A 24,240-nucleotide genomic window follows, 5' to 3' on the forward strand; every position below is an offset into this window, starting at 1 on the left:
AATTTAATATCTTTGTACTTGTTTCAAATCAGTGACCCAGAAAATGTGACAGCATCAACATGACAGCCAGAATTCACAGAACGACAGGTCTGAAAAGGATCCTTTATATTTCTGGGATGACAGGTGTATTTTACGGGTGACATTATCTAGTTAATGGTCATGACAAAGCCTCGACCCCAATGAAAAGATAGTTAGAAATATAATACAGTTTAAAAAAAAACAACAAACACTCACCTCTAAATGACACCAACATACACTGGAAATATGAATGCCTAACACCTGAAGTGCTGGTCTTTAGAGAAGCAGCTTTCTGAAACCATTCTATTAGCTTCTTGGGGACCTCTGTAGTGAACTTTTGACACCATTGAGTAAGCACAGCCACAGCATGAACAAGAGTTCCTTCATGAACTAAAATAAAAAAGGAAGGCAAATGTATCAATACAATCCATAGTACACTACGTGAAAGCACTGTGAAGCCATGGAACATTTAGAAACAAATCTTAAGAGCAACGTTAAGTGGTTTCGTACACGATTTTGGTCAGGACACAAAAAAATAAATTAAAAAAATACCTTTTTAAAACATTTTAGGCAGTTGAATATGAAATACGGCATTTTAATATTTTGCTTTCAGTTTGAGTCAACAGGTAAAGATTTGGCTTCTTTTCACATATTTTCAGCTCTAGGTTTGTCTCATTGATGAATGTAAAGCCCACTGACTCACTCATCAGCAGTATGTTAAAATACATTATCGTTTCCCCTTTAGACCCCTTTCACACTGGGGCCGCGGCAACACTAAAGCGCCACTCGTTTTAGCAGCACTTTTTCGGCCACTAGCGGGGTGCTTTTAACCCCAAAGAAGGGGTTTAAAACTCCTGTGTTGCGGGCGGCGCTTCCAAAGCATTTTGGAAGCGCTGCCCATTTATTCCAATGGGCAGAAGCATTTTGGGAGCACAAAATACAGCACTCCCAAATCGCCCCAAAAGATGCTGCTTGCAGGACTTTTTCTAACGTCCCATAAGCACACCACCCGGGTGTCAAAGCACTCATTGCAGAGAATGGGAGGCAGTTTTCAGGAGCTTTACAGGCGCCATTTCTAGAACTAAAATGCCTGAAAACGGTCTCAGTGTGAAAGGGGTCTTAAGGAATAAAGTTCTGCCATGATTTTGAAGAATGCCCCTGTAAACTTTATGACTAAAACTTTGTTACAGGTCACAAGCCCTTAGGTTCTCCCACCATTCGGACACTGATGATTTCAGTGCCAATACATAAGACGCTATGAGGGAGTACAGGAAAGGTGAGTATAAGGTGGTCGGGAGGCCCCTTTGCAGAAACACTGTCGCCTTATCCTGTGGCTGCCTGAGCAAACCGACACTGTCTTTTTAGGCAACAAAGCTCAAACGCATTCCCTCAATTATTTCAATGAATCGAGGTAGAACAGTAAGAACAGTAAATTCTACTAATAAGAATATAGTAAAGAATAAGAAATGTGGCATGCTTTGCGTATTTGACACCCAGGACTGTGCTATACAATACATTTATCTGTGGTAGTAACAAAATGAAAACTAATACTGGCAAAAAAGAAACACAGGTTCTCTCACATCATTGATCTGCAGTGAAATGCCCCTCATAATGACAGCCGTGATTTACTTACATTGGTGGTCAGTGTGAGAAGGGCCCTCTTACACTGATGGTCATTAGGGGAAAGTCATCCCTTGAACTAGTGGAAAATGGGAGAAGGGAACCCTTACTAGTGGTCAGTGGGAGAAGAAGTTCCCCGCTCCCTTTGGTGGCCAGTGTAAAAAAAAAAAAAAATGCTCCTTACATTGGAGGTCAATATAAAGAATGCTTCATATATTATTGATCAGTAGGAATATCGTCTTATATAGTGCATGTCTGTGGGAAAAACACTACACTATTAGTCAGTGGGTAAAATGTCCTCTTGCAGACAGCTAAAAAAAAAAATCATTAGTGTCAGTATTAACTGCTCATTGCTCATGTAACCGTAGAAACCTTTAAAGGAATCTTGGTTAGGAAAAGCTGTGCTATCATGTTAACATTAATAAATGACAGTTATCATTAGCATGGAGTCTGTGTGTCTGGCTTTTGGCATCTTCACTGAAGCTATAATTGCTAAAAAGCAAATTAGTCACAAGTGTCCATGGCAATAGCTCAACATCCTGACAAATAAAGACATGCTGTATTGGGATATAGACTTAAGATGGGTATACACGTATTGTGCTGAACCAGCCAAACTTTGATCCGTGTGTAGCTCTTTGTTCAACAGAAGCCCAATTGTTAGACCAGTTTCTGTCAAACGTCTTGCTGGAAAACCAGCATTTGATCAGCCACTGCAGCGGGGAGATTCCTGTATTAATATTGCTTGTGTGTATGCGGGCATCTGAGTTTTTATTTTCCCACCATTCAGCCCACTGATAAAAAAAAAAAATACACCTCAGGCTATTATCATTGTACTCTGCTTCTAGCCACAATGTTTTTATTAAATATGTTTGATGTAATAAAGATTTGTAAATACTATTCCATATCAGTTTGTAGCTTACTTGTCTCTACTGCCACTTATAATAGTCCTTTAACAAGGAGGATAGTCCTTTCTCTGATACAATAATAATTATGTTTACATACTGTTAAACAAAAATGAGTGTTCTCACCTTCCTGCTGAAGAAATGGGATGAACAACTCGGACACAGTCCTGCTTAATTCTTGGCTTGAGGGTCCAGAAATTCCATGATGACTTAGACTGCCAATCCCTTAAAACAGAGTGGAGAAAATAATTCAATACACTTCTCTGTTTATAGACATGAAAGTCAAACATAAATCTACAAAGTAATCCTTGATCTTGCCTTACTGGCTAGATTTAAAGCATTTGTAATTTTTCAAAATGCCTGTGAAAAAGCTACCTTCACGTGCGGCTCACAGTAGGAGTCCGGTACGCCCCCGTTCAACGTTTCAGGTCCGATTTCAGCCCGAATTCGGACCTGTAACGGACCAAAAAGACGCACAAGGCTCCTGTGCAAATTCGCACAGGAGCTGCAGCAGAGATGTGTGAACCTGCTCCATAAAGAGACGGTCAAAATCTCCCGCTATTGCGAATTGGATGTGGAGAACCGGCATCCAATTTGTAATAGTGTGAACCCAACCTGAACCACTAACCCAGGAACAAGTATGTGGTTTGTTATTTTTGTAATGGTTGCTTCAACCAAATGCTTGTGACCAAGCTCCTTTTGCTGTATAAAAAGTCCACACAGTAGAAAATATAGTATATTTTGAAACTCATGTAAAAAAAAGTAGAGCAAGTATATTTTTCTTATTACAACATACGATGAGGAGAAGATAATGAGATTATTTTTCAATCGATCGTTGTGGGTAATCAAGTAAAAACTGCAAAACCACAAGGTATAAATCGCTGCTAAACAAAAAACTGGACCCTTTCTACAAGCTGCCAACCAGAGCCCATGCCTCACACAGTATCTATTCAGAGGCAGTAATGGCAAAATCAGATGCCTGATGAGACTCATAAAGGAGACCAATCTAGGCGACGGGTAGTTCAATGCTCTTATTAGCTTGTTCAAGTACTAAGCAGACCATAAAGTGGAGCTCCACCCAAAAGAAGAAGGCCTCCTCCCCTACTCCAAATGGCACTTTTTTTGAGGCCAGGGTACAGGTACCCGGTCACACCTCTGCTCAGATCACCTAGGCCAGTGGTCTCCATACTGCGGTCCCGAGGCCGGTTGCAGCCCTTTGCTTGCTTTTATCTGTCTCTTGGGGCATTATTCACCCCAATGTTGCTGACAGGTTCTGCCACAGACACCAACAATGGCGCACTATTCCTCCCATTGACACCAATGATGGTGCACTATTACTCCCATTGACACCAATGATAAGACACTATTCCCCCCCCCAATACCAATCATGGAACATGGTTTACTCCCACTGATGCCAGGACATTTTTTGCTCCTACTAGCAACAATGCGGCCCCCCTAATGTTTGAAGGATAGTAAACTGCCCCTTTGTTTAGAAAGTTTGGAGAACCCCTGACCTAGGCAATGCGACCAGAAGTTCTCCTCTCCCCTTCCCTCCCTGCAGTCATCTGGGACATGTCACAGGTCCCAGAAAACTGTAGAACCAGTCACAATGTGCAGCATCCTCATACATGTGCAGTGGGCATCCGGCTGTGAAGCTGCAAGTAGTCACAGCAGAGTGCCCACAGTTGGCAAGCTGGTGCCCGAGAGAGAAGACAGAGAAGGGATGGCTCGGGTGAGCATATCACTGGATCTTGAGACAGTTGAGTGTGGGGTTTATTTACTAAAGCTGGAGAGTGCAAAATCAAACTCACTTCTGCATAGAAACCAATCAGCTTCTAACCTCAGCTTGTTCATTTAAGCTTTGGCAATAAAACCTGGAAGCCGATTGGTTCCTATGCATAAACGAGCCTGATTTTGCACTCTCCAGCTTTAGTAAATAGACCCAAATGTTTATTAAAAGTCAGCAGCTAGGTTTGTAGCCGATGACTTTTAATAAATAAAAAAAAATAAAAAATAAAGTGTCTGGAGCTCCTCTTTAACCACTTAAGGACCGGGCCTCTTTTTCAGATTCAGTGTTTAAAAAAATATTTTTGCTAGAAAATTACATTAAACATGTAAATACATTATATATTGTTTTTTTCTAACACCCGGCCATTGCAATACTTTTTTTTCACACCGTATTTGCGCAGCAGTCTTACAAGCACACTTTCTTTTTTGAATAAAAAAATAAAAATAAGAGCAGTAAAATTTTTTACATTTTTTTTATATTGTGAAAGACAATGTTACGCCGAACATGTCAGGCTTCAAAATTGCGGCTGCTCGTGGAATGGCGTCAAACTTTTACCTTCAAAATTCTCCATAAGCGACATTTAAAAAAATTCTACAGGTTGCATGTTTTGCATTACAGAGGAGGTCTAGGGCTAGAATTATTGCTCTCGCTCTACCGATCACGGCGATACCTCACATGTGTGGTTTGTCTACCATTTTCATATGCGGGCGCTACTCACATATGCGTTCGCTTCTGCGCACGAGCTCGTCGGGACGGGGAGAGTTTTAAAAAAACATTTTTTTTTCTTATTTATTTTACTTGATTTTATTTATACACCGTTTAAAAAAATGGATCACTTTTATTCCTATTACAAGGAATGTAAACATCCCTTGTAATAGAAAAAAGCATGACAGGTCCTCTTAAATATTAGATCTGGGGTCAAAAAGTCCTCAGATCTCATATTTGGACTTAAATGCAATAAAAAAAAAAAAAAAAAGTAATTTGAAAAAAATATGCCTTAAAGAGGTATGGGCGGAAGTGACATTTTGACGTCGCTTCCGCCCTGCTATGGTATAGAGACGGCTGGGGGCCATCTTAGCCTCACTCGTCTCCATACCCAAAACATGAAAGGACCCATCGGTATCGGCGGAGGGCACAGGTGAGAGGCGGGAGTGGCACCTCTCCCACCGCTGATAACGGTGACCTTGCGGCGAACCCGCCTCAGAGACCACCATTATCGTACAGACGATCGGTGCCTGAACAGATGGATATCTTGGTCCAGCGATGTGGGGGGGGGGGGGGGGGTATATCGAAGCCCCGCTCGTCTCCCCCTCTGTTCGGTGGTGCCGGCATTGTAATTGTAACTGTGGGCACCCACTGTGCATGCGTGAGCGGCGCTGCATGCCGCGATTGGCCGCTCAATCATCTGGGACCTGTCATGTGTCCCAGATGATTGACAAGAGGGAGGGGGCAGAGCTGAGCCCTTCCTGCACTGAGGGGAAGTGACTTCAAGAGCCCGGGCACTGAAGGAGGCAGACTACGAGGGACCCCCTAGCAACAGGCATTTAGAGGCAATTATTTTTTTTTGGGGTGGAACACCACTAAGTGATTTTTTATTGTGTTTGCTTTAAAGCCAAACTTCATGCAAAATAAACTCACAAGGAGTTAAAGCTGTTAAACTTTGCCTCAAAAGCCACATCCCATTGTGTACAATTTGTTCTACATCCTCTGCTTGAGAGGATCGTAGGTAGTTGTACCACTTTCTTCAAGGTCCAAGCGGATAGAGAGTGTATATATGTATACACACACACACACACACCTGAGGAGGTCACCGGCTCCACCCAATACGCGATACTTCACTGTAACATGGCTACATCAGAGGGACAGTGCCGTAAGGGGCGGAGACGGCGATGTCAGTGCACCATACAGGAAGCAAAGCAGAAGATCCACACAGTAAGTGGGGTTATCCACCACCTTTAAAGTGGTTGTAAACCCTTACAGACCACTTTTTGCTACAGGTAAGCCTATAATAAGGCTTACCTGTAGCTATCCAGGATATCTCCTAAACCTGCACGGCTTAAGGAGATATCCCCTTTATTTGCCAACGTCATCGGCACATGCGCACTGAAGCAATGGCACGTACGTTAGACTGTGCCGTTACCGGGATGCGTGGGAGTGACGTTTTTGCTGCTCTGGCCAGTCACAGAGCCAGAGCCGTGATACCTGAAAGTAAACCCCGGGAGTGATGTCGCCGGCCTGTGCTGTGTACGGGCAACGCAGCGAGGGCTTTTAATCTCATTACATAATGAGCGAATATGCTAAGCATACTTGCTCATTATGCCTTTGTCTTGCAGGCGTTATTTTTTTATTACATTTTTTCACATTGGGTTCACAACCACTTTAAGGGAACAGTGAGGCCGCGTACACACGGGCGGACTGTTGGCTCAACTTTGTCCGCTGAACAGTGTTTCAGCGGACAGTCCGCTCGTGTGTGGGGCTTCAGCGGACAGTTTCAGCGGACAGTTTGACGAACAAAGTTTTTCGGAAATTCCGAAAAACTGTCCGCTGAAACTTGGTTTGAGCGAACAGTCCGCCCGTGTGTAGGCCACTTTCAAAATGAGCAAACTGTTCCCGCTCGGAGGGAAGTCTGCTCATTTCGAGCGCGTGTGCAGGTAGGCGGGGCCCGCGACGGAGACGTCGCGGGCTCCGCCGCCTGGAATGGACTTAAAGGGGAACCCCAACGCCGAAAAAAAATCGGCGTGGGGGTCCCCCCAAAGTCCACAACAGACCCTTGTCCGAGCACGCTACCTGGCCGGCAAGGAAAGGGGGGCGAGCGAGCGCGCCCCCCCCTCCTGAGCCGTACCAGGCCGCGTGCCCTCAACATGGGGGGTGCCTTGGGGAAGGGGGGGCCGCACGGCCCCCCCCCCACCCCAAAGCACCTTGTCCCCATGTTGATGAGGACAAGGGCCTCTTCCCGACAACCCTGGCCGTTGGTTGTCGGGGTCTGCGGGCGGGGGGCTTATCGGAATCCGGGAGCCCCCTTTAATAAGGGGGCCCCCGGATACCGGCCCCCCACCCTATGTGAATGAGTATGGGGTACAATGTACCCCTACCCATTCACCTGTAAAATAAAAGTACCCCCAAAAAAAAACACAACACACGAGATAAAATATTTTATTGCACAGCTCCGGGGGTCTTCCGTCTTCGGGGGTCTTCTCGCCGGACTCCTCCGCTATCTTCTTGTAGCTCTTTTGCTAGCGGAGGAGTCCGGCTTTCTTCCTCCCCGCCGCCGGCCTCTTCTCCCGACTTCGGGGGTCTTGTCCCCCTCTTCGGTTCTTCTGCCGGGCCACCGCGCCTTCTTATAGCTCTTTTGCAGGCGGTGGCCCGGTCTTCTGTCGCCGCCGCCTTCCATTCTTCTTCTTCTTGTTCTTCTCCAAGAGATGTTGACACGTCGCTCTCTCCGGCCGGAATGCCAGAGCCGCGCTGTGCGGCCACTTATATAGTGACAATGGGGCGGTGTCACATGGTATATGTCACATGGGTTGGTCACATGGGTTGATGTCACATGGGGACTATGACATCGTAAGGGGGCGGGGTGACCATGTGACCAACCCGTGTGACATATACCATGTGACACCGCCCCATTGTCACTATATAAGTGGCCGCTCAGCGCGGCTCTGGCATTCCGGCCGGAGAGAGCGACGTGTCAACATCTCCTGGAGAAGAACAAGAAGAACAAGAAGAAGAACGGAAGGCGGCGGCGACAGCGGCGACAGAAGACCGGGCCACCGCCTGCAAAAGAGCTATAAGAAGGCGCGGTGGCCCGGCAGAAGAACCGAAGAGGGGGACAAGACCCCGGAAGTCGGGAGAAGAGGCCGGCGGCGGGGAGGAAGAAAGCCGGACTCCTCCGCTAGCAAAAGAGCTACAAGAAGATAGCGGAGGAGTCTGGCGAGAAGACCCCCGAAGATGGAAGACCCCCGGAGCTGTGCAATAAAATATTTTATCTCGTGTGTTGTTTTTTTTTGGGGTACTTTTATTTTACAGGTGAATGGGTAGGGGTACATTGTACCCCATACTCATTCACATAGGGTGGGGGGCCGGTATCCGGGGGCCCCCTTATTAAAGGGGGCTCCCGGATTCCGATAAGCCCCCCGCCCGCAGACCCCGACAACCAACGGCCAGGGTTGTCGGGAAGAGGCCCTTGTCCTCATCAACATGGGGACAAGGTGCTTTGGGGTGGGGGGGGGCCGCGCGGCCCCCCCCTTCCCCAAGGCACCCCCCATGTTGAGGGCACGCGGCCTGGTACGGCTCAGGAGGGGGGGGCGCGCTCGCTCGCCCCCCTTTCCTGGCCGGCCGGGTAGCGTGCTCGGACAAGGGTCTGTTGTGGACTTTGGGGGGACCCCCACGCCGATTTTTTTCGGCGTTGGGGTTCCCCTTTAAGTCCATTCCAGGCGGCGGAGCCCGCGACGGAGACATCGCCTACCTTGACACGCGCTCGAAATGAGCGGACTGTTGCCTCGTGTGTGGGCGAGTCCGCTCATTTCAAAAGTTGCGCGGACTTAGTACGACGAACAAAGTTTGCCGTATTTGTCCGCTCAAAAAGTGTAGTGTGTAGGCGTGTTCGTTCATTCAAAAGTTTGAGCGGACTGTTTGACGAACTTAGTTTCGGCAGACAGTCCCCGCGTGTGTACGCCGCCTGAGAGTCATATAGTGCGGTTTCCATATACACCTTAAAGGGACCAATGCATATTGAAACAAATTAAGTGCGGCTGCCATTTGTTCCTTAAGGGGACAGTATAAAGCTATTAACCTGTGGTGCACCGGCCCAGTGCACAGTACCCTGTAAGTCTGTTTTTCGTTAAAGTTTAGCAAATATTTACGCACTACAGAAAACATGGTCTTTAATTTTTTGAGCACCTGTGCAGATTTAATATAAGTGATTTTTAAAAGGAGCAGTGGAAGTGTGGGAAGCTTTTAAAGAAATATTTGGATCGCTCTGAGTTTATAGGATCCATCTAGGCTAGAGCATCACCTTAAAGGGGAACCCAATCTTAATAGGTCTAAGCACCAAGTGAGCAGATTGTGGTGGTGGAGTATGCAACACGTGGTGATTATACCATAGAGAAGTCGATGAAAAGCACAAGATTGCTATATACTTAAAAAATAAAAATAAATAAATTGTGACGGTTTTAATACACTGGAGTTTGATATTTTTTTTTGGTTTGATTTTGTTTTTCATGGTCACAAATATATCCGTTTATAACTTTTACTTAATTTCCAGCCTCTTATAGATTTCATTTATACCACAGTGTGGCAATAATAGGAGGTGTAATCTGTGAAATTAAAGGAACCAAGCACAATGCAACTCAAACAGTTATCTTATATTGGAGACATGACAGACTAAAGTTGTCATTACCTGAGAGAACACTAATTTTCTGTGCAACAGCTGTGAGTTTTCCTTCAGAACCTGAAATACAGAGCTGGTTAATTTTATAGTTTTCTATAAATGCCAAACAAAAAGGAAAAATTGCTCTTGCCTCACCTCCCAGGATAGCAAACAAATGTTTTGCCAATGCCTCCACCGCAGTGGGGTCACTACACTGACGTGCCAAGTTCTGCAAAGCAACCACTGCTCCATCCATCAGCTGGGAGTTATTAGACTTCAATTGTCCTAAAGTATAAGTGAAAGTAGAAGTATAAAAATCTAACCCTAGAGTTAAAATTACATCAGCCACATTTACCAGCAATATTGTAATGACCGTAGACAGTATATTTAATTGTATGAAAAAGTAATAGATTCTTCTGTAGAAGAATGTTGTCATATACATTTGCAAAAAGGACTGTAAAATCCAATAATCATTGAATACTTAACGGTACAAAAGAATAGTCAAGCTTACCGGCCAACCCTTTCCCAAGCTCTAGGGCATACTGGCTCAGGTCTATGGTCACAAATGCAAACAGTGAAGAAATAGCTGAAAAGAAAAAGAAAAGCATTAAGGCGACCCTGTCAAGATGATTCCCCAAAAAAAAAAAAAAAAAAAAAGTGTATTTTTGTATATATACATATATAAACAGTTTCTAAGTGTCTAGACTAGTATCTATACATTACCAGGCATACTTACTTTCAATCACATTTTCAGGGCTACGAAGAAGTGATTTTTGCAGCATAGGCAAAATGTGTTCTTTAAATTCATCATGAGTAACATACTGAAGTTGAGGCGTGCAACTCTCCTGCAATCAGGCATAGTAAAACCATTATATAAATGGTTTAATCTCTCGGTCATATAATATTAATAAAATATATAGTGAGCTAAAAGGACTTACCAATATATATTTAGGGGGTTTCACTTTACTCATGAGAACCATCTTCACATAGAAATCAATAAGGTTACTCTAGAAAAACCAAAAACATTTACTAAGAGTAGAACATGGATACTGTGGTGGCACGCAATCTGTATCTCTATATAAAAAATAAAATAAAAAAAAGCATTAAAGCTTCTCACTTCTAAACACGTACCCTGTACTTGTTGAGAATATCCATCTTGTTCTGCTTCACACAGAATTGTACAGCAAGACCGAGAATACCAGCAACATTCTGATTTGGCTCAAGGCTAAATACTGCATCAAGGTATTTTTCCACTAGACCAGCATTCTGGAGAAGAGAGATATTTTTACAAAAGGTGTAATCTGAGAGTAAAAAATAAATAGTCACTAAAATCATTATCTAACACACACCTCTTTCCACAATGTATTTATCCTCTTTGAAGACCCCTGAACAGCATGTCGATGTGAACCTCCAATAATCTCCATCAACAGAAATGACTGGCACTCCACCTAACAAAGAACATGGCACACTCATCAATTACATTTAAAAAGAAGAAAACCTACTGCATATACTATTGACATGTTAAAAAATATATATTCATTTTTTTTCACCTAGTTTTCGTTACAATTTTTTTTTTTGCCAGTTTTACAGCGTACAGAGAACAATTTCCTGCCTCAAAAAAGCCTACAATAAATATCCCTATCACAGTCAAACAAAATGTTAGAAGCAGTCTTGGGCCAATATAGCTAGACACCAGTTAATCTATTAGCATGGTGCATCTAGAAGACTGAGACTTACAATATTAAAATATGCTCAGACCTGCTTTTGATAGGCATTTCTGTGCCTTTTTTGAGTGTTCCGCTTTGTGGCACATTGTATTTTTTTTTTTTTTTCCAGTGCCTACATTTTTGCCACATAAGATTCAAAATGCCTAATATTTCCTCAGTGCACACCACCACTGCAGGTTGGTGTGAACTGCCTTCTCCATAAACAGACTGCATTAACCAATACAGTTGGTGTGAAAAGTGCTCAAAGTGACTATTCCAAATGGCACACATCCCAGTGTGCTTTGAAGAAATTAAGCTCAGTAACCCCCACATCCTATTTGCTTAGACTATTTTACCTAGCTCAGTTCTGCTTTGCATATGACTAAAATGATGTTCTATTATTTCAGAAGGTGCAAAAAGTTTTAACCAGAAGAACTAAAATGCAGTAAGCCTGACCTCTGTTGTGCTTAAAGCGGAACACTACCCAAAAGGGGAAACTCCACTTGTCTGCCTTCTCTGCCACATGGTTTTCACAGGTACCCACTGTCACACGAGTTTGTCTTGGCGAACTCAGCCGGAAGCTTGGCTCCCCCTCTCCTTTCCCTGCCGCTGGGCCATTCACAAAGGATAGCATACTTCGCGCATGTGTAGTAGGGAACAGACTGTAAAGTCGAAGGGCGTGGCTTAATGGTGGAGTGAGTAGACCTTGTAGAGACACCGCTCTGGCTCACAATCGGCATCCAGCAGTGATCCTGGGTACCTTCTCTTCCAAACTGGCACCAAACTCTTCACCACATTCATGGGCCCACTTCAGACTGGCATCCATGAAATGCGGGCCACCTACACCCACGACGGGACAACTTGCCCGTTTCAGATGACAAGATGGCACCGAGTCACAGGCAGAGCCGCCTGACGTGCTGCAGCCGTCGTCGCCATCCTCCGCCTCCTCTCAGATGGCCTACAGCTCTGGTGAGTGAATCCAACCCTGTTCTATTTGATGCCCAGCCAGACTGCCCCCCCCCCCCCCAAGTTGAGGGCTGCCAGGCCCTAGATCCCCCCCTGCTGAGCCTACACTGGCTACTATTATACTGGACTGCAAGGCCTTTTCTACCCAGATAGCATCTATCCGCATGTACTTCTCCCTATTGAAAAAAGATGTGCAAAACTTAAGATAGAACAGGGGTTACTGAAGAACATACAAGTTCCCTGCTGGATGTTGTGTACCCCTTATCGGCCACTGTGCGGGATCACACAGGACTTGGAAAATCATTCGGGCAGGAACAATCTCAGTTTTGTGGGGTTTCCTGAATGCGCAGAGGGCACTCAACCATAAAAATTCTTATACTCCTGGCTACGGGACCGTTTTTTGGTACAGATGCACCGCGCCCTCTATTTTTCTCCTATGTTATCGAATGTGCGCACCGTACCCTTTCACGTCCCACTCCTGCAGGAGCCCCACCCACGATCCATGATTGCACTGATCCTCAACTTCCAGGATAAAGTTGCCATTCTAAGTCTTGGCAGAGAGAAAGGTCCTCTGAAGTACAACGGCAACACCATCTCAGTCTATGCTGACTTCTCAGTTGACATCCAATGACAATGCATATCCTTTGTGGCAGTGAAAGCCCGCCTGTGCACCGAGGGTCTTTCATATGCTATGGTTTTCCCTGCTGAGCTGTGTGTTATCCATGATGGCAAAGCTCGCTTCTGCACCAACCCTAAAGAAGCCCTGGCGTGGTTAAACGATCGTTATGGAGTTTTAGAGGCACAGGGTTGACTGAATAAGGATGGCCAGTGCTCCCTACAAGCACCCCTTATGCTCTCTAATTACAACTCCATTACCCTTTGCCTCTATAGACAGGTGACCGGTTTTCACAATGTTCCTTTAAATGTGGTATATGCTCCACAGGGTGATGGTTGTCCCTCCCCCTGATGTGGTATCCTACTGTACCCAGTCTTCCCAGACTGGACCTCTTTCATAAACCTCATGGCCACGTCCCTCACATTGTGGAAGGCAATACTATCCTTTACACACTCTAACAGTCTACTATCCTGAAACTGGGCCCCTTTAATGCTGGAAGTATTATTTTTTCTTTGCCCTTTTTAAGTTGTTAGAGAGCCAAGCCAGAATCCACAATACCCCCATACCAGTTGGTGGCGTGGCCACGGGACAGTTCCCACATTGAGTAAGGGTTTTTTTCAGTTCGGGGGTCCAAGGCTCGCTATGTTTGGGTTGCCCGAGCAGGGAGGGTGGCATGGGGTTGTATATCTGCGCTTCAACTTGAATAGTGCCTTACGACATGTACACACGACCGGACTTTGACGGACTGAATTCCGTCGGACTTTGGATGGACTTCCATCGAACTGGACTTGTCTACACACAATCACACCAAAGTCCGACGGATTCAACCGGGATGACATACGACCGCAAGACAAAATTGTCTTTTATCTAGGCCCCCAGGCCCACTGCTGTATGTGGGAGATTTTAATGCTTTAATGAACCCAGCTATGAACTGCTTGGGGGATGGGGGTAGATCCTTCCCTTCCTTTACTGACTGGTCCCAGGTCCACGGACTTACTGAGCTATGGCGATGACCACACCCAGATATGTGTCAATACTCTTGCCAGTCAGATTCTTTCCACACCATGTCTCGCATAGACCTGCCAATTGGTACACAAGACATTCTCCCAGTGGTTTCTGAGGAATCTTGCGTACCATGGGGTGTGTCGGATCATGACCCCCTTGTCTGTTGATCTCCTTCTTTCTCCAGGTTCTGGCCCAAATGTGTGGTGCCTAAACTCTCACTAGTTGGAGGATGAGATAGTACAGGGGGGATGTAGGAAGGGTATTGTTGAATACTGGAATAAGAACTTGAGTACAGTGGACCCACTTTATGTTCATTACTGGAATTTTACGTAAAAATACCCAACAACATACTGTGGAATTGGAGACAGCCATGACCTCTGCTGAATCTGCCCATGCATCTGACCGTACTCCAGCTAACAGGGACACCTGGTTGCATTACTGTAGGGGATATGCACTTTGCCTGCTGGACATTACGCAAAAAAACGCATGGTACATATTACCCAAAAATCATTTGAGCATGACAACAAGGCTGGGTGCCTCTTCGCTTACCTTAATAGACCTGGACACTCCCCTATTTCTATCCCTCGGATCTTGACTACACACAGGGCCAGACTAGTGACGCTCCTAGGGATATCATGGAGACATTTCTGGACTTTTACAAGGACCTATACTCCTCCAGAGCAGGTTACACTGACTCCCAACTAAATGACTAAAGTCTTGGCCTAAAGTCTGAATGCCCAGGTTGTGGGAACTGGTCAGGAGCCATCAAGGAGGCTTCATACCTGGTAGAGCTACGAGGATGAATATACGTAGACTGTTCCACAATCTTCAATATCCCCATGACTGCACACCTACCCGGGCCACTATATCTTTGGATACATGCAAGGCCTTTGACAGCGTGGAATGGCCTTATCTTTTTCAAGTATTACAGCGGTATGGCTTTGGATCTCGCATTATAGCTTGGATAAGACTCCTCCATACCTCCCCACTGGCCTGTATACAAGTTATTTCCCATATTACAGATACTTTCCGCATTACTAGGAGCACTAGGTAGGGGTGTCCATTGTCACCCCTCCTATTTGCCCTAGCTATGGAGCCTCTAGCTGTACGCATTCGCAGCTCCCGGCTAAGGGCCTCCCTATTGCCACCATAGAGGAGCGAGTTTTGCTATATGCTGATGACACCTTGTTCTACCTGGCTGACACACAAGACTTACTAAAAAACACTATTATCTGAGATTGACAATTTTGGTGACTACTCTGGGTTCCAGGTGAACTGAGACAAATCCAATCTTTTTCCTTTAGACCCTGATGCAACTCTGCAGATTCACCCAAACTCCAGACTACAGGTAGTGTCCTCTTTTAGATACCTGGGGGTTATAGTGCCGTTACCCTTGTCTGCCTATATAGAAAATAACCTGTGTCCCCTATTGACCGAAAAAACAACTACAAACTAAGCAGTGGATGGACCTACTTCTAGACCTCATGGGAAGGGCCAACACCCTTAAAATTATCTATTTACCTAAACTGTTATATATTCTAGCCTACTCCTCATGTAAAATCCCTAAGTCAATCTTCAGGCGGATAGATACAATCTGTATGGCATTCTTGTGGAACGATAGGCCCCCTAGGGTGGCAACGTTGAGATTGCTGATGCATCTGGTGGGCTTGGCGTTTCCTAACTTCCATTTATACTATTTGGCCTCCCAATTGGTCCACATTCATGACTGCATGCACCCAGTTGCGGCGAATGCCTGTACATCCACTGAAGGAGCTATCGCCTCCTCTCTAGAGACCCTCCACAACATTAAGAAGGCATGTACAGAGGCGGCAGCATCACCCAAAAGCCGATTGAAAAATCGGCTGGGGCGAGGACACTGCTGGGTTTGTGGACAGGTAAGTGTCCTAAAATTAAGAGTCAGCAGCTACAGTATTTGTAGCTTATGACTTTTTTGAAGGAGCCTGGAGCTCCGCTTTAAACTAGTGGTATACTTATAGATCATGTACATTTATTCCAGTTTTAATTCAGTTATACTTCTTAATCTTCAGGAAATCTATACCTTTTGAATAAAGCATCCATATATCATCATTACAGTTTTTTTTACATGTTGAACCTGATGTCTTTTTTTTTTTATCCTAATAAGGCAAACTGTATCTGAGCAAGGAGGAGGGTGTGCTTAGCTGAGAAAGCCCCTCTTCCAGGTAAAAGAAAAAAAAATACCCAGGAAGATGGGATGTATGACATAAATTTGGCCTTGATTAGAAACCAGGAAGAAACTGAAGAAATGTAAAAACACCCTTTAAAAATTATGTACAATCTCAGAGCATCCTATTCTAAAATGGGAAACACTAAACAGTTTTACATAATGCAGCATCATTCACACATGTAGGACACCCAACATTAGAGGTGATTGCAATGTAATACAATGCACACTGGTACTGACTAATATTTCAAAATTTCTCTTCTCCCTTAGTTTCTCTCCCTTGTGCAGCTAACATGACCCCAGGGGTGATAGAAAGGGGCAAACAAGGATGCTGTGGAATTGTCTGATGTGCTCTTTATCATCTGGTGATTTAATTGTTTGTCAGAACACCAGCATCTGGTCCGATTATTGAAAAGGGCAGGAACATCAAAAACTAGACACCACATCCCAATAAATGAAAACAGGACAAAGAAGAGGACTTTGGGGTCAACAAACCCTGGGACTTTAAAGGTGTCGAAACAAAAATAGATAAATATTATCAAATATATAATATCAAATATATTTTTTCTTCATAATTTTTTTTTTCATTAATTTTAATTTCTTCATAATTGACTATTTCAATATACTTTATTCTGTTTTGGCAGTGGTCTCCATTTGTTTTACCTATCCTTTTTGTCCTCTTATTGTTGGCCGTACGGACACCCGGGGCACCCAGTGACCAGGCGGTTAATCCACCGCTGGTTCTCTGGGAGCCCCTGAAGAACATGTTTTCCACTTGTTGCGAGCATTGAACTGTATGTTCATATTTCCAGTTTACATCCACTGGGCCAAACCCATTCATAGGGAATTACTCACAAAATGTAACTTTCTGCATCCCTGATCCAAGATGGTGCCTGCGGTATCAATACATGCCTTCCGGCATGTTTAATCTATATTATATTTAGGCGCATGCGCCGTAGAGACCGCGACGTGCTTAGCGGCACATACAGCGCACCGCCTATATGCCCACCCAGTGGGGAATCCTCATTGAATGTCCGCGAACCGGCAGTGACATCAGATGCCGACGGGCCAGGAGGAATACAAGTGCGGTGTTCGCCGCTATTTTCTGATGTTGGCTCACAGTGTAGGGAGAGGAGGTGCTCCACCCTCATATGCCGCTACACCCCTCACTTATCAGGTAACGTTAATACTTGCCTTCAAACTTATCTCTCTAATATACGCATTATTATTGATTTTTCTGCTTGCCTATTTATTTTTTTGCACTCTGTTTTAGACTCTGGGTGCTTACTTCCCTGGCTCTTTTGAGATTGGTGGCTGTCAGCTATTAAAGTGGTTGTAAACCCTTACAACCAACTTTGACCTACAGGTAAGCCTAGTTTAAGGCTTACCTGTGGGTCCAAGAAATATCTCCTAAACCTACACGGTTTAGGAGATATTTGCCGAAAGACAGGCACCGCTAGGCGGCGCGCAGGCGCACTGAGCGAGCCGCGGTCAACAGCGATATGCCGCAAGTGGCAGCTCCCGTGCGCATGCATGGGAGTGACGTCATCGCGGCTTTGCCGAATGACAGCGGCGGAGCAGCGAGACCCACTGAGAAGATGGATGCGCCAGATTACAGGTGACAGTGGTGCCTTTGCTGGCTTCTGTGTCAGGTAAGTGACACATAATGGACTACTATGCGATGCATAGTAGTCCATTATGCTTTACCTTTGCAGGGAATGAAAGAGGAAGTAAACCCATCAGGGTTTACTTCCTCTTTAAACTGCTTGAATATAAGGCTGTTCACTTCTGTGTATGGTGAGGAATTTACTTTCATTACACTGTATTACTGGATTTATTTATTATAAAAAATAAAAAAAATTCAACCTTTTTTACCCTTTACCTCTATATATTTGGTAATATTTATTTATTTTCACTCAGTGTTGAGAAATTTATAGTATATCCTCCTGCGTTCTCAATTTGTTGGACTTTGGTATGGGTGACGGAGGGAGTTTGCACTGCTCTGCACATTGATACGTTTTCAAACAGAAAATATATTTTTGGTGATTTTATGAATGTCAAAATCCTTTTGGCACTATCCTAAGAGATATTTTTGATAGAACTGGTAAGATCTCATGTGGACACATATGCTATATAAATTAAATTGTGATTATGATATATAATCAATCTGTTTTAATATACTTGTATACATTTCTTATATGCTTTGAAACTTTATTATTTTTCTATTCATCTCTAGCTCATCTCATCATGTACCTAAAACTCCTGAGGAAGCTCAGATGAGTGAAACATGTAGAATGGTATATGTGGAATTGCTAGTTAATTGCTTGAATCAAGAAAATTTTGGTGTTTGGTGCTTCTTAATTTTACATGGAAATGTACTTTTTAAAAATGTGTTCCGTATCATGAATTTGTTGAATAAAATATAGTTTTTATGAATATTTGATAATATTCATCTATTGTTTACGACACCTTTAAAGTCCCAGGGTTTGTTGACCCCAAAGTCCCCTTCTTTGTCCAACATCTGGTCCGCATTGTGCCTAAGGTTGTAACACTGCAAAATAAAAAAACCTGTGGCTTTGTCTAACAGGAAGAAGAGGCAGGCTTGATCCACCTTCTAGCTTGTGGACATTTTTGGGCAATTTTTTGACATTTTGCAACGGCTCCCCGGAAGAACCCAGAAGGCACCCCAGGATGCTGTAGCTCCCTGGCTGAAAAAAGCTTGGATAATCAAAATAAATATGTAAAAGTGCAGGGCCATGCACCTTCAATATTTTGGTCATCTCCAAAGCGTGCGGTTAATAAGGTTAATAAGGTGTGACCATATATCAAAGGCTTTAGCCATACTAGGACAAATCCAACAAGTAACTAACAGCAGAAAAAGAGGTCACTCACTTTCTGAAACTTCTTGTACATAAAATTCTTGCCAATAATTTATCTACTTCGTAATACAGTTAAAACAGCAGCGTGGTACATCTTACAAACATAAACCAGCTATTTTCCTTTTCTGGTTCGATTGCTAAATGCCAATTGGTAGCAGCAGGTTTCTGACCACTACAATATTGCATCCTATATAACCACAGAAAGTACGTACCAGTTTGTTCCACGTTTCCCCCTGTTGTTTATCAGGAACAGAAAACACAACCCTAGAAACAACACAAGTCCATGCCAAGGCTAAGGTTGCTGCAGAACCACTGCTTTTGCTGAAAAATAAATGAACGGATGAATAAAAGTTCTCTTGAAACCAAAAAGCCTCAAAGCATGGTATGACATGGCACAATTTACCTGGGTTCTACACTCTTGTTTCCTACCCCAAACGTCTGGAGTGACTGTAGCAAAGTTTTAGCTGTTACATCTGGCTGGGATTCCACCAACTGCTGGATGACAGACTGCAGAGCTCGGCGGGATGCTGCATCTCTGTAAAGCACATTTAGATTTAAATAAATTCACCCTTTTAACACATCCAAATTTAACACTTACCAAACCCACCTGTATCGATGCAATGTTAAGCAGAATAATCTGCATAGACCTTTCACAGCAGCTTCTGGCAGATCTGCAAAGATGAAGAAAAAAAATAAAATAACATTTTTGTTTGTTTTTTCAGAAAGAAATAGTTCCAGTATTTACAAATTCAAATAACAGCAAGAAGTTCCACTCACATAAATGCAATTTAATCTAGCCATTCAAGCACAACATGCTTTACAATCTAAGGTCTATGCAATACTGTTAATAGACCAAACTATCACTAAATATGATGCTTGTGTAACAATAAATAGCTCAAGGAACTATCTAAAAAGAAAAAGCTGAATACAAAAACAAACAGTATTTCCAAAAGTAAGTCCAAGGTAATAATAAAGTTAAAAATGTAAGATTCAGCCCAAATCTTGCTGTAAAAACAGCATTTTTTGGTTTACCTGGGAAAATCCTTCTCATTGAGTACAGCAAAGAATACAGGATATCTACATCTGCATCATGGTAGGGTTATGCTGCCCCATTCAGGTGATTGGACACTGGCAAAAAAGTCAGGAAGAGCCCTCCCAGCCATACCCCCTCCCTGTTAGGCAAGGTTTCAGTTTTTGTAGCAAGCCATAAACCACAAAAGGCAGAGGGGTGCCTCCCTGTGTCCTGTGATGTACTCCAAGAAAACGATATTACAGGTAAGCCAAAAATCCAATTTTCTTTATCGTACATCCCAGGAAACAAGGTATCTTCTTATGCATTACAATAGGGATGTTCCAATGCAATGAATTTGAGGGGTGGCCAACAGGACCCAACCAACTAAAACAAAACCTCATGCACCAGCTTGCCAAACTCGTTGACCAAAAGTGGCATCCTCAGTGGCTGGAACATACACATGGTATAACATCATAAAAGTATGCACTGAAGACCATTGATTAAATGGTAAAAAAAAGCTTCAAGGCACAAGGCTACGAGTGGGGCTACTGCCAGGGCACTCATCATTTCATGCCAGAGCACCCCCCGAAGGAGGTCTAATGTTCATTCAGCATGGTGGGAAATGCCACAAGGGTCTTTAGGGACTGCCTGAAGTTTCCTATAGACCAACAGCTAACCTTGGTATATATTACAGTCACATGGTGCCATGGGCATTCTCTTTAGTAAGAACCTCATCATCTCTTGCTAAAATTACTTATCTTGTCAGTTTCTTTTTTTTCATAGTGTTTAAAATTTTGTAAATAGACATAAAGATATCTGGTTGAAGTATTCTTATGTATTGTGACCCCCACCTTTTGTAGAAATGCATGCTTTTAATTCACTGAGAATTTGTCTGCGTTCTTTCACACTGGCTGTTGTCACCTTTGCTGCAAACTTCTTCAGAGCATCCTGCGCCTGGAAATCAAAAAAACAAAAAACAAAAAATAATAATAATTCCGATAATCTAAAACTACCAAAAATGACAATAATCAGAGACATGCGAGATATGCCAGCAGTGGCCGAATTTTTATTTTTCTAAAATAAAACACACATACTTACCTGCTCTGTACAATGGTATTGCACAGAGTGGTCCTTTACTTCCTCTTCTGGGGTTCCACCACTGGTGCTCTCGGCTCTTTCTCCCTTCAGAGTGAACTCCAACCAGCAAGCAGGCACACTCCCAAACCGGGCTGTGTGTGTCCATAGACAAACACATCGCTGTTTGGTGCCACCCTGTGCTCCACCCTTACATGATTTGATTGACAGCAGCAGGTGCCAATGGCTTCCACTGCTGCCTCTGTCTCGTGAATGCAGGAAGAAAGGGTAGTGCGGACGGGGACAGCGTAAGTGTTTTGGGGGGGGGGGGGGCTACTGACATGGAAAGTTGTTGTTTTTTTAACTTAAAGCGGAGGTCCACCCTAAAGTGGAGTTGGAACCCTCCCCCCCTCCGGCGCCACAATTGGCACCTTTCAGGGGGGAGGGGGGTGCAGATACCTGTACAGTACAGGTATCTGCACCCACTTCCGGCGTAGATTCTGCAGAAGCTACGCCCCTTTCCGAAGGTCCCCCGCTGCCTGCTGGGAAACACACGGATCCCAGAGACAGCGGGGATCATCCTTATTGCGCAGCGCGACTCGCTCTAAAGAAAAACCTTCGCCCCCAACTCCATAAATACTAATGTTTGCATAAACAGAGGTTAATAACTTTGGGGTATATTTACTTGTCCATATATGCTTACCAAGAGCTTTTAAAATGTATATGATCTAATCTCTGACATACCAACTGCTGCAAATACATCTATTCGTATGCTTTTCTCTCCTCTTCTATTATGTACGTTATGCATGTAACAAATAATACTAAGCTTTGTTGAACCTTTAACTGCATTTAATGTTCTTTTTTTGTTACAAAATATAAAAATGAATCCTTCTTGTTAAACCTTTTTATTAAAAATGAATTTAAAAAGTTACAATTCAAAAAAGGGTTACAATGCTTGATAACACAACTCCAGTGACCTCTTATGAAAAAGCATCAGTGTATTAGAAAAGTACATACGGGGAGTTACAATTCTTTTAAGCCCATGTAGATTTGCCTGACAAAGAGCAATGATTCTCAGAAAAATAGAGAAATGGAAGCGAGAAAAACTGGATTGAGAATATACATTTATAAAAAGAATATGGAAGGGATTTCCCTCACCTTGGAGTGATCCCTCCCACTTCCTGCTGCGTCTACAGTAAAGTGAAAGCAAAATCTCCAGCTTGTGAGCCAGGTGTCAAAAAATTCTGATAAGGGGTTTAACCTTTACTTTACTAAATGAGAACAAAGTTTGGGTTTCACATATACTCTAAGCTATATTACAGTTCTATTCCCAGATCAGGAAAGATTAGGATATTCTGCTCCCCATATTCACACTACTGGTTTGCCGAGACTCCAATCCGTCACACATGCAGTTTATATTAGACGAGCTTGACAGCTAGTTGTTGAATCCACAGGAGAAAGAAAAAGCTTTGGGTGGGCCCGATCCTAAATTTCAAATCAAGCTATAGAAAGCTTGAGTCACGAGGCATAAAATGTGAACAAGACACAGCAAATCTCTGCTTTAAAATAATGAATATATATCATAAATGAGCACTTGCAGTGCATGGGTGGGTTTTTTATTTTTTATATAATTTCACCTTTGGGGACATGTTGTACGTTCCACCTGTTTTATTTGGGTGAAATATGTAACATGTTCCCACTGCTGCAGCATCTCCCCAATCCGCTGTCTGTAGTGACAGCGAGCTGGGGATCTTCTCCCCAATCTCCCTGTCACAATTTTTTAAACACAGCTGTGCAGGGTTCTGCCTACCCAGCAGTGTCATTCATTCGTTAACACAGTTCTGTGAATGGGAGAAAGTACTGACAGCTTGTGCATCTATTGGCTAGTAGTTCTCAGTGAACTATCAGGATGCTGTTCAGCACTCTTAGGATTTCATTGAGGCTTCCTGTCAGTGTGTAACTGCCAGGCTCTTAGCAAAACACATTTTTATTTGTACCTGCAAAAAAAAAAAATGTGCAATTATTCATTTTTAATCACAGTAACTGAGCCGGTAGGTTTTTTAGGGCCTGTCCTGATGTCAGGGACTATGATCTATAGCTTTTGGGTCTTTTTAGTTTTCTAATTGGGGTCCAGGAGAGCCCTCACCAAGTACATAGACTAGCTTTCAGTAGGTCCCTAAGGAGCGGGATCAGCCTGGCTTTGACCTAGGTGGACAAGAGTACCCCCTAACCCCTGTTAGGAGCCTTAAGCCCCTTCCTCTTCAGAGGTTGTTCTACTACTGTAACCCTGTGCACTTTTTTCTGTGTGTTCTGATTTCACGGTTCACTTTATTAACCGGGCTTCAGCAAACCCCAACTATGGTGCCATCAGCCATTCACAGGAAGCCTTGTAACGTTATGAATGAATACAAGGCTTCTTATGATTGGCTGGGGAAGATATTGTGATGTCATCCTTCCACTTTAGCCAAACAGGGGAAGTCTTGTATTCATTCATAAAAATTCAAGGCTTCCTGTAAATGGCCGAGCAGCACTTAATTTCTTCCAGAACAGGACTCACTGAACCGCTTGAACACAGTGCTGTACATTGTGTGTTGCTGATGCTAGTTCTGGTTTAAATAGTAAAGTCAGCAGCTGCATGTCTCATAACTAGAAATAGTTTGCTTTGGCCAGCTTGGCCTAAAGAATCTATTGAAAATCAGAGGCCAGCTGTCAGGATGCTACCATACACCCCCATTACTAGGATTCCCATCCTCCCCCACCCCAAGTATGCTGGACTCCATGCACCTATAATCATCAATACAGGTACTGCAGGGTATTGGGGAGCGAGCACAGCAAACATGCGTTTGCAATCCTCCCCTCCTTTTACTGACCTGAAAAGCAATGTGTACATCATCACTTCCAGGTCCCCGTGCTACTTTCCCCAGCCACACTGGAAGCTGATAGAATTACAGATCGTGGTCTATCAGCTTCACTGAAAGACAGGTGAGAAATCAAATCTTTTAGACCCCTGATGTCTCATTAAAAGAACTTGTCACCAAAAAAAAAAACACATTGCATGGGTGACTTTGTCCTTTATGTGATTTAA

The 24,240-nt window shown here is 43.7% G+C and overlaps 1 protein-coding gene across 1 annotated transcript in view; it reads right to left on the reverse strand.

Moving 5' to 3' along the window:
* GCN1 (GCN1 activator of EIF2AK4) overlaps positions 1–24,240 on the reverse strand; it is a 92,112-nt gene that overhangs the window by 62,312 nt on the left and 5,560 nt on the right. Inside the window, exons 2-14 of the mRNA XM_077461444.1 lie at positions 20,933–21,035; positions 19,677–19,740; positions 19,473–19,604; positions 19,282–19,390; positions 11,044–11,142; positions 10,826–10,960; positions 10,633–10,701; positions 10,431–10,539; positions 10,206–10,280; positions 9,851–9,979; positions 9,725–9,775; positions 2,667–2,765; positions 235–408 (exon numbers count right to left, since the gene is read on the reverse strand). Coding sequence (XP_077317570.1) covers positions 235–408; positions 2,667–2,765; positions 9,725–9,775; positions 9,851–9,979; positions 10,206–10,280; positions 10,431–10,539; positions 10,633–10,701; positions 10,826–10,960; positions 11,044–11,142; positions 19,282–19,390; positions 19,473–19,604; positions 19,677–19,740; positions 20,933–21,035 — 1,348 coding nt within the window. The remainder of the gene's footprint in view (positions 1–234; positions 409–2,666; positions 2,766–9,724; positions 9,776–9,850; positions 9,980–10,205; positions 10,281–10,430; positions 10,540–10,632; positions 10,702–10,825; positions 10,961–11,043; positions 11,143–19,281; positions 19,391–19,472; positions 19,605–19,676; positions 19,741–20,932; positions 21,036–24,240) is intronic.

The sequence above is a fragment of the Lithobates pipiens genome, unplaced genomic scaffold (genome assembly GCF_037356315.1).
Source record: "Lithobates pipiens isolate NorthernLeopardFrog02 unplaced genomic scaffold, aLitPip1_a1.2 Scaffold_3, whole genome shotgun sequence".
Classification (NCBI taxonomy): Eukaryota; Metazoa; Chordata; class Amphibia; order Anura; family Ranidae; genus Lithobates; species Lithobates pipiens.